The sequence below is a fragment of the Paramormyrops kingsleyae genome, chromosome 1, assembly GCF_048594095.1.
Source record: "Paramormyrops kingsleyae isolate MSU_618 chromosome 1, PKINGS_0.4, whole genome shotgun sequence".
NCBI classification, from domain to species: Eukaryota; Metazoa; Chordata; class Actinopteri; order Osteoglossiformes; family Mormyridae; genus Paramormyrops; species Paramormyrops kingsleyae.
Window position 1 is genome coordinate 36816441 of NC_132797.1, and position 16066 is coordinate 36832506.

Here is a 16066-nt window from a genome sequence, read left to right on the forward strand (position 1 = left end):
CCTGATTTAGTTTTGAAGCTGGAGTCTGTGTGGAAGCTCCAGGTGTAACAACCAGGCAATTATCATGCCAATTAAGTAACACTCATATCCGCAATCTCTAGGAACCAGACTGCTACTTTCTGCATTATTGGTTTATTCTATCCACAGACCCAAACGCCCAGAGAATGGGGGTTTATTGTATTTTTGTAACATGACTAAATCTTATGGCACTTCACTTCAAGGTTAAATATGTTTTAAAATCTTTTAAATGTTGGCTGTGCTCTCGTTGCTATTATCCATTCGCACCATCCTGCACATTTAAATTAAAAGCAAAACTGTTTTATATGGAGCTGTCGCTGCAAAAGAAATGCAAAATCCCAGAGTACATAAACCTTTATATGCAGAGAAACGCATACAACTGTGATGCCTAATCATAGTGCAATATGGAATCTCTTTGCTCCACTAGTTTAACTTTTTTGATATTTATTATTCCATCCCATGTTCTTTCAGAAATTCACTTAATAGATGAGATACTCGTGTTGTTTCTTGCACTCCAGCTTCACTGCTCGAGCCCTTATTGCTTCAGTGGTGGATGGGAGGAGACAGTCAGAGGATGAGTCACTCTCATACTCGGCAGGTTGCGCTGAAGGCAGCTGGAAATTGCAATAGAGATAATGACAGCGAGGAAACTGCACCGGCAGTCATAGAAAGCCAAGCAGTCTGACCGTTTTAGGAGATACAGCCACTTGTTCCTATTTCAATCCTGTGACAAGACACAAATGGCTCACAGGAAATTCACAGGACATCAGTATTCCACTGTGTTTACATTCCTCTGTGATCCATTTTAATTAATCTCATGAGAGAGGACTGTCCACTCCACAACTAGAAACTAAGAAATTGTTTCCTATATGAGGCATATTCTTAGATGGATCTTAGATGGATGTGTCTTTCAAAAGACAAATGATCCTTTTGCTGTGATTGTTCTCACCAAGGTGCAAAATGAGTTTCCTTCACAACGAGGAATGCCAAAACAGACCTGTATTTTTTTCTTTGCCAGGATAATTGATGCCCCCCAAAGCCAGAACACACACTATGCAAAACTGTTTAGTTTATATTTTCATATTTTTATTAGAACAAATGAGTATTGCTAATAAAATGAACCAATATTAGGTTTTTTAATTTCTAAAAGCCAGATTCTTACAGTTTCCATTCCATTCATTCTATATTCTGATTGCATTATTTACACAAATGAAAGGAATCTTGTTTCTTATTTTTCTTTATTATTATTATTATTATTATTATTATTATTATTATTATTATGGGGGTGCATTGCTGCACTCTGTGCTTCTTGGCATGGACTTAACTGTATGAACAAAAGTCATTTGATTACAATCTGATTACAATATTTGATTACTCTACCAGCTGCAGGATTCAAATCCATGAGCTTCCAGGTACAAGCATTGACCTGTAGCCTGCTGAGCTGTACCTCGTCCTGCCATCCCTGTTGATAAATTACAGATTCAATATACAAGGAGTGGACAAAATAGCAGGTACACAAGGCTATAACATTGCATTGGTCACAAAACTGCAAAATTATTTGTATAAAGTGGACTAGTGTCAAAAAAATGACAACATATCTGAAACACAAACTACACAGGCACTAGGGAAAAATGATCCTAGTCAAAGCTGATTCAGGGGGATAGATGTACAGGGATAGATGTATAGTTGCTAAACAACACAAAAGGTCTGGCCTCAAAAATGACCATACAACTGAATCAGCACCTCAGCAAAAACTGTACATCACAAGCTTCACATTGCTGGGATTCATAATAGTGCAGCCTCTGGGAAACCACATGGATCCAAGGCCGATGGCAGAAGATGCATTTCATCCTCAGTTTGAGGAGCACACGGGCGATCTGGTCTAATGAGGCATCTTTCAGCCATTTTCCCACACTTGGACATGTTTGGCTTTGGAGAAAGAAAGTGAATGCTTCCAATCCACAAAGTTTGATTTAGACTGTTAAATATCTATAATGGTATGGTCAGATATCTCATGGGATTCATTACATCCAATGATGACTCTCCGTTGTTGTATAATGGTCAAGGAATATGAGGCTATTTTGCAGGAACAGGTGTATGTTATAGTGTTAGTACTGTACTGTTCCCTCATGATGTGCCCATTTTCCATCCATCTTCCAAATGTTTATCCTGATCAGGGTTGGGGGGGGGGGGGGACTGGATCAAGGCAGCACGGGGTACAAGGCTGGAACGCCCCGTGGATGGGATACCAGTACATTGCAGGCATTCCCCATATTCAAAGATGATGAGGCCCCCAAGTCAAATTCTTCCCATGACAATCACAATCACCAGATATGAAGGATTACACCTTTTAAGTAGCTCTGGAGTGCAGAATGTGAAGTGCCTTTCTGCTTCATAAATCTGTGAAAGAAGTGGAAGATTTCCTTCTTAAAGAAACGTCCAATATCCCACTATATACAGTTCACATTGTGACAGCATTCCTTGGAGAATTAAAGCTGTTCTAAAGGCAAAGGGTACCTCTACTCCTTATTAGATTCTTGATATAAGTAGATTTGAGGATTCCAATATTTGTCCTGTATAATACAATTTATTATTTTTAACATTGGTCCTACAAGTTGTAGGAAAAATGAATGTTACTTCCTCTCTAAAAAGTAATATTTGAAAATACAGACGCTCCTCTACTTACGAACGAGCAGCCAGAAGTCGTACTACCCGGATTTGGCGGGCAGAAAAAAAAATTGATGTTGTGGACAGGAAACGGGAGCCCAATGAACACAATTTGGACTTACAGTGCTCTTCATTCGTATGTCTGAAAGTTCGTAAGTTGACAGTTCGTAAGTAGAGGAGCGTCTGTCTTGAAAAGTAAGCAATAGACTCTAAAGTCAATCAATTCTAATGTCAACACCAATGTCCTGCCAACACTCCATCTTATCTAATTTAATCACTGTCTTAATACATGCTCAAAAAGGTTGGATTTTTAAACCAGCATTGCATAAAATGTCAATCTATGGCCATCAACAAAAATGATATACTGTCAATCATAGAAAACATTATGGGTCCAGAGTATACCTACTGTAGTCCTTTGTACACCCACTATCCCTTAATATTTAAGCAGAAGAATATAGCCAGTGCTGTGTCTTTTAGCCAATGTTTTCCAGTGGAAAGGGGGAAGATTGCTGTAAAGTGAGATCCATCACATGAGGGACCAACCGCAGTCCAAAACAACAGCCTATGCACTTGCTTCTCTGTACTTTCTGGCTGGGAGCTTGGCACCTGAAACAATCATTTGCTTTTCTGATAAAAGTTTCTCGCAAACAGGGCTCCAACAGTTAAAAAAAAATAATGCAGACTAAACGGAAAATCCTAAACAATTTCTCTCACCTTTTGTGGATCTTTCACTATGGAATAGTGCTTTCCAGAGAACAATGTCCACTTCTGACAATCACATATGATAAATGATCATAAAGCATAAAATAATTACTATTACACAAAAGACCTCCTGGATACCCAACTTTTTAGAACGTAATATATGACACTTTTCAGTCTTTATCAGACAAATCAGAATTTTGTATTCAAAATTTTATTCATTGTCTACTTTATAAAAATGTCAGAATCGAATATCACAACATTAATGTTCACTTATGTTTAGTGGCCAAACTCGCCCCACTCATTAAATGGAGGAATGACATCACAAGCTTTTGGCAGTGATCACATGACTCAGAAGCACTTTCTAAATGCTTTGTTTCTCGTAAACCTTACATTTAAAAGGAAATTAAATTAAAACGTAAAAGTATATATATTCTGGAAGTCTTTCATTTTTTTTTGTTGAAAGTCCAGTTTTAGTATGTGACCATAATATGGGATACTTCTGTGATTCAGGGACCGTTTAGTTGTTTTTAAAAATATACCATAAAAGTTAAAAGGACAATTTGGTACAACTGCATTGACTTCATGGTGAAATAATGGATATGAAGGCAATTTAGAGGTAAGTAATTAGAAAACACAGACTATGAATGGCAGCCCTGTGGTCCGCACCTGTGCAAAGTAAGCCATTAACTGAACAATACAGAGGCCTTGGGAGAGAGGAAGCTTTCATCAACATTTCTGCTTCCAAACAGACTTCCTCTTCCTCTCTGTGCTGTGGTCCATTAGATGGGAAAAACAGATGCAATATATACTGTGACTGGGTATTTTTTCCATCTACTGTGTTTTATGCGGGATTTGGGGACATTTGAAGGACAAAGAAATATTGTTCTCTGCAGAACCCAAAGAGAGACTCCTAATGCGGCGTTCTATGCGGCATTCTATCTGACAGAAAGCAAAGGATGCCTACCTTGACCACTGTCATTGAGTTCAGCTTGTTTGTGACACAGTACATATAGAAAAGATAGATTTAAAAACAACTGTGTAGGACACAAAGGAAATGGTTCTAATTGTGTTTGTGCCTTTCTGATAAAAAGGGGTTTGTGGAAAAGAGGGAAATGGTGCTTCCTTGTTTTTGCCTAATGTGCCCTAACTCTTCACAATAATTTCCATAAGTAAATCACTTTTAATCTCTTTTTAAGATGTTTTTGACATGTAATGATGTTCACAGGTGTAAATCAATCAGCTTGAAGTGAGGCAACCAATTCATTTTAAAATGTTAATTATTTAAGGTGCACCTATGCAAATTTTAAAAATAGCCTTTAATCCATTTTGTAATCACAAATTGAAAGGCTGTGAAGTAGAACAAGTAGCTCTCCACAATTGACTTGGAGGACAGAGTAGGACCAATATATATGAAGACTCTAGCAGCAAAACCCTAAATCAATGTGTATTCAGGTGTAAAAGGAGAGAACAATATGCAGCCATTTGTGACGAATATCAGGGTTCCCCTCCCAGTTATTCTGTGTTCACTTTAAACGGCTGAAGCTGTATTACCTGATGAAGCTACTGAAATGTACCAATGTATTTAAGCAGTGTTTCCCAACCCAGTCCTCCAGGATCCCTGCCAGACAGTCAACGTTTTTGCTCCCTCCCAGCCCCCGGAAAAAATGTGGACTGTCTGGCAGGGAGCTGGGAGGGAGCGAAAACATGGCTTGTCTGGCAGGGAGCTGGGAGGGAGCTAAAATGTGGCCGGTCTGGCAGGGAGCTGGGAGGGAGCGAAAATGTGGCCGGTCTGGCAGGGAGCTGAGAGGGAGCGAAAATGTGGCCGGTCTGGCAGGGAGCTGGGAGGGAGCATAAACGTGGCCTGTCTGGCAGGGAGCTGGGAGGGAGCATAAATGTGGCCGGTCTGGCAGGGAGCGGGGAGGGAGCGAAAACGTAGCCGATCTGGCAGGGACCTTGGAGGGAGCGAAAACATGGCCTGTCTGGCAGGAAGCTGGAGGTAAGGTAAGGATTACAGCACATTGCCGCACCCGCCACGTGACAAACCACCTCAGGGATGAGAATCTGAGTACAGCCGTACAGTGGGTGATACCTCAACACTACACCAGCCCAATCCTGCTACCAACCCCCAAATTTTGCTGTAAGTTGGAGGACCTCCTTACAGGGAGCTGGGAGGGAGCAAAAACGTGGACTGTCTGGGGGACCCTGAGGACAGGGTTGAAAACATTATATTAAAGAACCAGAAGTGTTCTAACGAGATTTGGATAGCTGAACCAAATTAATGGAGCCTGTCAGGAATAACAGAAAATGTCCAATTAAGCAGATTCCAAAGTACAAATTATATCTCTCCATTTTTGTAACAGTTAATCTAATTCTATTGCCGTTGAATTGAAATTTCATGGAAGATTAGGGTAAATTCAGATATCATCAAAATCTCAAAATAGGGTGTATATGAAAGAAATAAAAAAGTGATAAAGAAAAAAATTAAAGTACAAGATGAAAAGAACATTTTAAATTACATTTTAAATTGTATTTTTTACTCATCTTACCGTGAAGACCTGTGATTATCTAAAGATAATGTATTCAGAGCATGAAACATGCAAGTATATAAATTCTGGAATTTCACTTACGTGATTCAGAAAGTGATTACTTCTGATTTGCAATTTTTAAATGTAATTTAGAAAAAAATGATCGTCATCAATTTACCTTTTATGTGTAACCCAGAACTTTTCATCTGATATTCGCTTCTGTCATTTTTATCGAGATTTCTTGAATGGCATGGGCAAAAGCTTCAGACTGACTGTCAGGGAAAGCAGCAAAACATTTCACTACATATCAATGTCCTTTTTGATCCTTACATCCTTTTATTGTTAACTGAGGCAATCGTGTCTAAGGATACAGATCCTAAGCCCCTCTCTCTTATGATCCCTGACTACCTTCTGTTTCCTTGTAAAGGACAAATAATGGAAGACAAAGCTCATCTGTTGTTGTATATGACTCCTGGAGCAAAGAGACAGGAAGCAGAAGGAGGAAAGAAGCCAGAATATATAAAGCAGACAGAGGGAGAGAGGTCTTATTGCATAACCCCCCAAATCCCTGACAGAGTTTTCATTTTAAAAAGACCATCTGTATTTATTTTAGCATCCCTATAAATGACAAATTTTAATGTACTGTATGCAAAACTTCCCCAGCTATCAGCAATCTAGAAATGATCGGATATCATCTCCTGATGAATGTATAGGTTTCCAATGTCTAGATCTCTGACTTTGCAGAGAAATGAGAAACAGTTGGACAGAGTATAGTGTACAGCCTGGTTGCCTTTCCTTTGGTCTGCATGCTGCTTTGAGGATTTTGTATTGTTGGGAAATCACCACATTTAACATGAATCAGTTTTAATGACCATTGTTAATAGTCCTAATTGGATTTGTTCGATTTGCATTTCATCTTTCATTTCCTTGCTATTTTTCTGCTAATTACATCACTGTGGAATGCATTCCAGCCACATTAAAGTCTCCAGATATACTGGTAACTGAATTTCTTCAATATGGAACCCCTCCTTTTGACTGGATACCTATATGAATGAGCCAACAATAGTCTTGCTATGGATTGTCAAGCTCGATTAAAAGATGTTGCTGTAACACAATCTTCCACTGTTATTTTGAGAAAAGGACATTTTGCTTCATTTGAGAATGAAGACGTGTGTCTGAAATAGTGCTGAATGGGTATAATAGCAAAAGTGTTTATGTGTTTTGGTATTTCACTGTGTCTGTGTGAGAGGACCCACATGTGTGGGCACCCAGATGGCAAAGACGTTATGCTGTAATGATCTTCCCTTCCTGCTATTCTTTACGAACTCGGGAAGGAAATCACCTCTGCGGGTTTGAGGGCTATCCATCCATCCATCTTCTGACCTCTCTTCCTGATCTGGATCGCAGGGGTGGAGGCAGCTGGAGTGTATCCCAGCCAGCAGTGGATACGAGACTGGGGTACACCCAGGATGGGATGCCAGCCCACTGCAGGGCACATATGCACACAGTCACACTCAATTCAAAGCCGACAGCTTACCTGACTGCATATCTTTGGACTGCAGGGGGAAACTGGAGAACCCAGAGGAAACACACAAAATGCAGGGAAAATATGCAAAGCACTCACAAAGGAAGGGGGATGTGAACCTGCAACCCTGGAAGTGATGCCACAGTGCTATCCACTGAGCCAGTTTACGGGCTGCTATGTTTGGTGAATGTATTTTTATATACATATATTACTTGTACATTTGCAAGAGTATGTATTTGTGGTCTTACTGGTGAAATGCAGACTGGATCACTCTTTCCTTATTTTATAATGTTGCAGCATTAAATGTGAAGTTCTAAACAAAATAAAAGCTGGACATTAAGCATTTAAGCATTTCTCTTTGGTATACTTCTTTCTATGCTTTAATGGTTAATTTTAGTTAGTCTTCTAGGTCTTCGTTCCAAGCTTTTGATTGTGCAAATGGTTTTATTTAATATTTAATCACTTTCCCGTCATATATTTAAGCTCCTGTGTCGAATATTAACTCTACTCTGACTATGAAATTCAACAGCTATGTAAGAAGGATCCCTGCGAGTTTTAACATGCCCCATTAAAAGACACTTTCGAGCCGAATCTGAAATACGGAGTGTTAAGGAGGTAATGTAAATTAAACTATAAATAGCCATTCCAGGACTGTTCCCATTGCTGGAGGAAGCTAAGTTTGTAATAACTTATAGGATCATAAACCTTTGGGAAAGCCACACTCTTATGGCTACTTTAAACAAGCATTAGCAGTAAAATCCAGAACAAGATTTTACTTCAACCAACCAGCTGAGTATAAAGAGTCATAGTCACAGAATAATCAGCTGGTTGGTTGAAACAAAATCTTGCTCTGAATTTTTACTTTCTGAACCTGAACTTTCCACCTCTGGTTAAAAGAGAGACATTTTGACACTCTGTGCCAATGCTATTCATGAGCCATTACTTCCTTTATTGCTCATTAGCTCAACAAAAAATGTTAGGCAAATTTTGATTTCACTGACTTGAAAAAAGTTAGTGCCATATTTTGTTTTAAAATGACTTTTAAGCTACATTAAAGCAATATCATTCAAAGCCACAGCAATTTGCTTTAATGTACACATTGATTTCAGAGCAATTATTGTACCATGAAACTGCACAGTGGAGCACTATCATAATCATTTTTCCTTCATAATAATGTTTATATGGCCATTTGGTCCATTACACTCCTGTTATATGAAGGCAGGGAGCTGGTGTGGCTGAATAATGAGTTTTCAGGTGGGAGTGTTGGACATCACCAGCAGTGAAATGCCTGAGTAAGTACATATACATAAAACTGGTGTTGAACCTTCACATGTGATGCTATTGTATCAGAATTAATTACTGCAGACCCCTCCTAGTTAGTATGCAAATATGGGTGCAATAGTTTACCTTTGTGCCAATCCCCACATGCCATTTGTCGGTTAATGTGCTCCAATTTCCGATCCAATTTTATGGCCTTAATTCCTATTGCAGATGTTTCAGGCATGTCAGTAACAGCAAATCCCATGACTGTGCTTGAATCAGATTGCATACATTCCTATGAAAAGACAATATGCAATGAAAACAGAGAAGCCTTCATCAACGAGGCGCTCATTCTTAACAGACTGACAGGCGTGGGTCTATATGACACAATGCTCAGACGCATGATTTTACAAAGAAACATGTTAACCACAGTGCCCCTTTTCAATTAGAGGCATTAGCTACAAATGAGAAACCCGCCAAGAAAATCTCACTGAGAGACATTCACAGAATTTATATACCATTTGAGGCCCTTTAATTCTACGTAATTGCTCCCTAATTATCCATTAGTTATTTGATTACCTCTTTTAATCGGTCAGTCACAAGCAGAGGCTTCATAAACGGTAGATAAGTCATTGACAAGTTAATAACAGTCCTAATTACAGAATATGTAACATCCTCCTGAGAGAGAGCTTTGGGGGGTCACAGATCTTCATGACCATTTATAATTCTTAATAAAGTACTTAATCTCCAAAAAGTAACGGATGGCTCTGTTCCTCATGTTGACATTCTAATGATATTGCTATTACTGCTATTTGTTGCTCTGCTTCACTCTGTAACCCTTGAATCAACTGAAGCATTTAGGCCACTGTATATGGCTGCCAATTACTGGCCATTATTGTTCATTGTCATGCAAAGTGACAGTAATTGTTATGTGCTTCAGTCCTCTGAAAGAAATGGACCATTGGTCATGTGTTTCATAGAATGTATGGTGATGTCATGATCCCTGATTACCAGTCCTAATATGGAATTTATTTCCAGTGATAAACCCAGAACAGAATTGTGTCTCAGGCCAAGCAGATTCTACCATTTATTACACATATTACATTCTTAAATAAAAATGCTCCACAGAACAGTTCTTGCATAGATATCTTACAATACCAATTTAAAAAAGAATTATGAAACAGACCAGTAACAAAAATAAATTTTCTTCTTCCTTAATAAAGAACATTACCGTACTAACATCATATAATACAAATAATATTTTTAAACACTTTTTACAGCAAATAAAAAAAGAAAAAACACAAGTGAAAAAGTGAGAGTGTCAATGACGGACAAAAGCAGTGGACTGGGAGAGGGGGAGGGATTGGGGGGGGGGCAAAGAGAGGATCTCTGTCTAACAAGTCAAGGCGTTTTCAATAAGGAAAACAGACCTGAGGCCTTCTAAACCAGTCTGAGTGGCATGCATTCTGCTCTTCTACGATAGGACCTAAGATAGAGCCTTGGTGGACATAGCATTTGGTCCTCAAACTGGCAAAGAAAAGACAAAACAAAGCACTTGTAGGAATACCACGCAAATTGAGTGGCACTCTGCTTGTTAGTTGTGTGGTTGGTGTTATCCCTGTTATTCGAGTCTTCAGTAAGGGAACAGTGGCAGGTCTTGGCCTGGTACTCTGACAGACAAAGTGTGCTGTGCCATGCCCCGTCTCTCACAAAACAACAAAAACGAAAGATAATCGAGGAGTAACTCAAAGGCCTGTTGAAAATGTATAATGTCATAGTCCAGAGCTGTAGGAAAGTGGACTCCCCTAACCCCAAGGTTTCTGTAACCTGTAAGTGGTCATAGTGCAACCCATAATGCACTGGGACACTTGAGTAGCTATGAGGACACTGAGTCAGGGGAGGGAGAGCCCAGAGACAGAGGGAGAGGTTTGACAAACCCCTGACTTACATACTGACACCTAGTATGGACAACAGTAGACAGAAAGATTACTCCAAGATGCAATATAGCCATATGCATTCACCTATAGTTAATGATTCAGTTAATAATTGACCATTCACTTGGCTCTAAACTTCTTTGCCAGAAAGAGAAAGTTACCCAAAGCAGATCCTCAATGTACTGATATCAACTTTATGATTTAATCTATTTAAATCTCACAAACATAGCCACAATTTTGTCTCCCGGTTATCTCTATAAGGGTTCCTGTCGTGGTTTATAATGCATCTTGAAGTATCAGAACATGTTAAGTGGACATTTGACAGAGGAGTGCACCAATAAACTAGACTAGCAGAATACAGAAAGTGTGCAGATCATGTAGCGAAATGGTAGGCTTCTGACGAAGAAGAGCAACACTTCATATCCATCAAAACTTGGAAAGGTCATAGAGGACCTGGGCTAATTGCATAAAACGCCTTTCAGCTGAATCTGAGTTTGCATTTTTACCCTCTACATGATCTTTCAGTTTAACAACTATGCACTAAGCAGTAAAAGCTACTGAAATACAGTCTAAAGGAAAAGAGCAGACTTAAGGTTATGAATACTTAAGGAGTTTAATGCGATTAGCCTCTGGTACTTGTGACTTCAGTTGTCTATTGATATTTTTGTTAAATGCTCAACGTATACAGTCACAGACAACAGTTATTCTGCAAAAAACTAAACTTGTATGGTTCTTAAAACTTGAAAGGAGTACATCTCCACTACACATTTGAAAGGATGACAGGGGCTCTTTAAGACCATACAAGTGCTATTGTCATATTACTGTAAACATATAAGTAGTTGTTTCAGTCGACATCTGAAAAGTTTATATAGGTGGCCATTAAAAAATGGGACTCTAAAGTAAATTCTTTGTTTCTCTTTCTATATCTCCTCTTTCAGAACGTTACAGCAAATATGCAAATCTTTGGGAAAAGTGTGAATGTGCATTTCATCTTCCTGCAGCAAGTGAAATGCTGCTGGGTCTCAGCCAGGGTGACGTAAATAGCAAAAGGGGGGTGCAGGTCTGCGTGCGTGTTTCGGTGCAGAATCATCAAAATCATGATCTAGTTCAGCATCATTTGGACTGAAATACTCCTGTTAAACACATGTCTTAACTTATACTTCCTGCTATATATTAATGCTCTTTTGAACGACAAAACATCTTATTTTTCTCAGTAATAGCCAGCATTTATATATGAAGAAAAGCAGATCTGCAGGAGACTGGATTTGAAGATACCACCGTTTGCTTTGTTGCTTTCACAATGGCAGGCAGGGTTTGCTGGGCAATGGAGGGAAGGAAGATGTTTTGACACTTAGCAGCGTGAAAGCCACAGGAGTGAAATGGGCTGACTCAGACTGTGGAGATAACATCTCTCTGCCAGGGGTTGTTAAATTCGCCATGAAAACAATGTGTGCCCCTGGTATGACCCTGTCAGTCTGTTCCACTTGACTGGGGGACTGATCATGGCCATAGTGGCGTAAGCTGAACTCACCCTGTAGTCCAAGGGTTCTTCTGTTTTACAACATTAGTCATGCCAATGACCCATCAAAAAAACACAAAAACAAAAAAAAACCCAAAGAACTCAGGAATTGGTCCATAAGAGCTTAATATGCGTACTTAAATTATATATATCAGTAAAAATAGGAAACTGGCTACACTCTTTTAGTCCCAACATTGGGCAGCAATGAACATCTTCCTGTTACACTGGAAGTTGATGATTAGAAAACGGAACAGCGGAACCTCTCTTATTCAACACACAACCGCAGTCTCCCAAGGACCCTCAGTAAAACGCCTCCTTACTGCCCTCATAAACAGCTCACTATGCTGCTTTAACGGTACAGCTGCCAATTCCACAATAGACAAGGCCTAAATGGAGGCTATGCTAATGCTCACAGACGGCTGTTCAGCAAAACATCAGAAAAATCCCACCTGATTGTACGTAATCGTGGTTGAATAAAACCCCCAAATCATAACAAATTTGGCATGAGTTTCCCCCCACAAAACCAAATCATATATAAAAAAAACTTATATAAAGACCAAGCAAGATTGCTTATTTACTGTAAGTAGCTGTTAGAAGAATAGAAAGGATCTCTGTTCTTATAGAGAAGTGAGCTGGAACTGACAGGCGTTGTGTGGTAGTGAGTCACTTGTTGTTCTTGTTATTTGCGAGCTCCCAAACCTCCTTTCTGGGCAGTTACATGCTGCAGCTTTTTGGTATTGGTGGTGATGAGTGGCACCGTTCCCCTGAGGGGCTGCTCTGGGATCGTCTGAGAGTGTCTGGCACTGTTAGTGCATGCTATTACTAGCAGATAACAGCATCAGCCTCCCTCTCCACCGTTGCTCAGCAGCCATTTAAACTGTTGTGAGGACAAAAAAAGGAGTGATGGTTGTGGAGCCCCTGCAGAGCTGCATACGCCGGGATTGGACCACAAATCTAATCCCCCAGGATGTTGAGACTGCTATACCTGCCTTACAGCATCCACTACAACATGAAGATAGGCTACATTAGCATATAACTTCAAAGTTGTTTTTGTCGATTGGACCATTTCTTAAAAAAAACAACAACAAAGCAAGAAACACAACTGTCATAATTCGTATATGAATGTTTCTGAACTGAACAAATATTTCCGGGAAGCAATCTGTGTGTGACTCTGCCATGCAGTGTTTTATTTTAAAGAGTGTATGTACTTGAGAGTTATTCTCCTATATGTTTTGCCATGAGCAAGGAAACTGTTCTGTGTATGTGTGTAATTCATTCTTTTTGTGTTTTTTTTTACATTTGTTTTGAGATTTTTTTTTCTTTCCTATATGAAAAAGTATGGATCACATTGGAAAAAGTCAGTGCAGACAACAGGTATGAAACAGGCAAGTTCCATTTGGCTGATGTGGCCTTGTTTTCCAGACCCTAAGAGAGGTGGGCTTTTTTGTCCATGAAAGTCAAATCCACCTGTCCCCTCCTGGCACTTCCTGAGGCACCTGTTTGACAATGGCGTCCATTGGCTCCCTGGCCAGAAAGGTCCTGGATCTTGGTGGTCCTAGGTTACCCCCAGCTATCCCAATTTTTGTAGTCTTGCTACTTTGGGAGGGGGGGGGAGTAGGAATTCTGCTCCAGTTCGCATTGTATAGAATGTGATTTGGAGAAAAAAAAACCTCAAAAAATGAAAAACCGGACACCAATCCTTTTTGTTTCAGCAGTACAATCATAAAGCCTTCCGATCAAATTGTACTTGTCTTTCCATTTTTTTGTCAGTGCTAAACAGTGGCTTTTATGCACAGTAAATTTTTCCTCCATGTGTTCACATCCGTGTCCATTCTTGCAAGGCAAATGTCAATCGTATTTTAAGACATTTAATTCATAAAAGACAAGAAAATTTAAAAAGGCAAAAAAGTGTCGCTGCGTATTTGTTGCCTGTGAGGTGGCAGGCATGAAGATAAGAGAGAAAGGTGCTCCCCAGGTGAAGTGTGGACTCGCCCACTCCTTAGCATCCAGGTAGAGGGCATTGCTTTTGGCCCAGGTTACATTGGTCTTTTACAATATAGTCTGGCTGTGTTGTACAGTTCAGCGACTGGCTCTTGTGGTTAGCATTACTGAAATTTGTGGACTGTGATATGATCCCAGAGAGATAAAAGAAAGTAAAATACATTTCACATAGTACTTTTTTTGTAAGAGACTACGTTTGTACGAGTGTATTTGGTGCGTGGGTGTATATTCTGTAAGTCTCTCTGGTGTTTATGCAGATAAAATAAAAGAGTACGTGGGGCATGACTGGATCAGCAAGATTGTTTGGCAGTGTCTGATTCCCAGCCCCTGGTCAGTAAGGCATGGTTAATCCGCTGACAAAAATAAGTCTGGTGGACAATGTGCGTCTATAAACAAAAACCGCGGAGCTCCTTCTCTCTCTCTCTCTCTCTCTTTGTCCCTCTCCCTCCATCCCCTTGTCTTTTGCCCTTACGCTGGTGGTGGCCACAGTGTCAACAGGACACATTGCTCCCATTCATATTCTCAATTGGGCCTCCTCAGGACGGCACGCACAACACATTTACACGCTGTCCGATTCCGTCCATCCGTTCACTCTCTCGTGCTCTCTCTCTCTCGCTCTCTTCCTGTCTTTCTCACTCGTTCTTTCTTGCTTTTGGTCTCAGATGTGCCTCTTCATGTGCAGGGCCAGATGATCTGACCGGGAGAAACACCTGGAGCAGAGGAGACAGGGAGGCTGTCAGGGAAACCCGGTATTTATGAGCAATCAAAGAGTTCTTAAACAATGTCATTGCAGAATAAACCAGGATATGGTCACATGGCTGCATGATAAGCGATGAGCTCAGCGATAGTGCCTGATTAAATCCTATGATTAAACATAATCCTCTCAGTACTAGAAAGTGCCTTAGATAAAGGCGCTGCTATGCAAATATTTCATTAGGAATAATAATAAAACACATAAAGACATAAGAATCAGCCTACAATAAAAACAAACTTATTTAGCAATATGGATTATCACAGCAGTTGTGCATGGCAGAAGCTCGAGATGGTGTGTCGCTTGTGCAGATGGAACCATTCAGATTGTGCTGGAACACAAATGGCTTTGGCTTCTAAAATGAATTCTAAATTAGGACCTTCATTCTAGTGACACAAATGACATTCAAGCATATTCAATAAGAGCCCTCATATCCACTGAATCTGAAAAGAAAATGAGGTATAATTTCTAAAAACATGGCGGCAAATCAAGACACAATAGTCTAATAAAACAATTCATATTAGAGTGCTGGAGCTAAAACACTATTGGAGAAACATGAACATACATCAGTTATAAACCTTTTGAATCATTACAGTCACATTGTATTGACTATGTGGCAGTAATCGATTTGACTCTGGGCTACCGCTCACAATGAGAATGCTAAATTATAACACGTTATTGAAAAATATTTGCAATTAAAATGTATTTATATATTGATGTGTCTATAGGTTAAGGATTATTGCTTTATATTTATGATTATTACAAAATTAATCAAAATTATAATGAATAAGACCTAAGGAAATAAAAATATACTTAAGAAATAATGAAACAGGAGCACTTTGCCTGTGGCTCTCTCCATTATTTATTGGTTGTGTTTTTACAGGCTCGCTGGAATACCACGGCTTGAGATAAAGATGTGGCTGAACTTGATCTGAAACAGTCTCTCTTCTTCGCCCCAAGTTCGTGTTCCCTTTGTCTCCGCCTCCCTTCCTCACTGACCCTTTCAGGAAGAAGGAGGCCAGACGCGGGATCCTCCTCAAGATGTCTGAATGAATTAGTGTCACTCTCACCATAGTGAGATGCAGGGGCATGTACAGCATGGTGAGTGACCCCCCCCCCCCCATCCATCCCCCACGAACACACACACGCTCACTGGCAGCATCC

General features: G+C 39.8%; 1 protein-coding gene and 1 long non-coding RNA gene across 3 annotated transcripts in view; both read right to left on the minus strand.

Annotated features, from left to right (window-relative positions):
* Nucleotides 1–1271: 1271 nt before the first annotated feature.
* LOC111851606 (uncharacterized) lies at nucleotides 1272–6319 on the minus strand. 2 transcript variants are annotated; one of them, XR_011982968.1, is made up of 3 exons: nucleotides 6091–6319; nucleotides 3400–3453; nucleotides 1272–3291 (listed from the first exon to the last, which is right to left on the minus strand). It is a non-coding gene; the product is annotated as an uncharacterized lncRNA (long non-coding RNA). The 2 variants fall into 2 exon arrangements; XR_011982967.1 differs by lacking the exon at nucleotides 6091–6319 and having other exon boundaries at nucleotides 3400–3535.
* Nucleotides 6320–9771: 3452 nt separating this feature from the next.
* klf7b (Kruppel like factor 7b) overlaps nucleotides 9772–16066 on the minus strand; it is a 36712-nt gene continuing 30417 nt past the window's right edge. The window contains exon 4 of the mRNA XM_023826635.2: nucleotides 9772–14861. Coding sequence (XP_023682403.1) covers nucleotides 14810–14861 — 52 coding nt within the window. The 3' untranslated portion in view covers nucleotides 9772–14809. The remainder of the gene's footprint in view (nucleotides 14862–16066) is intronic.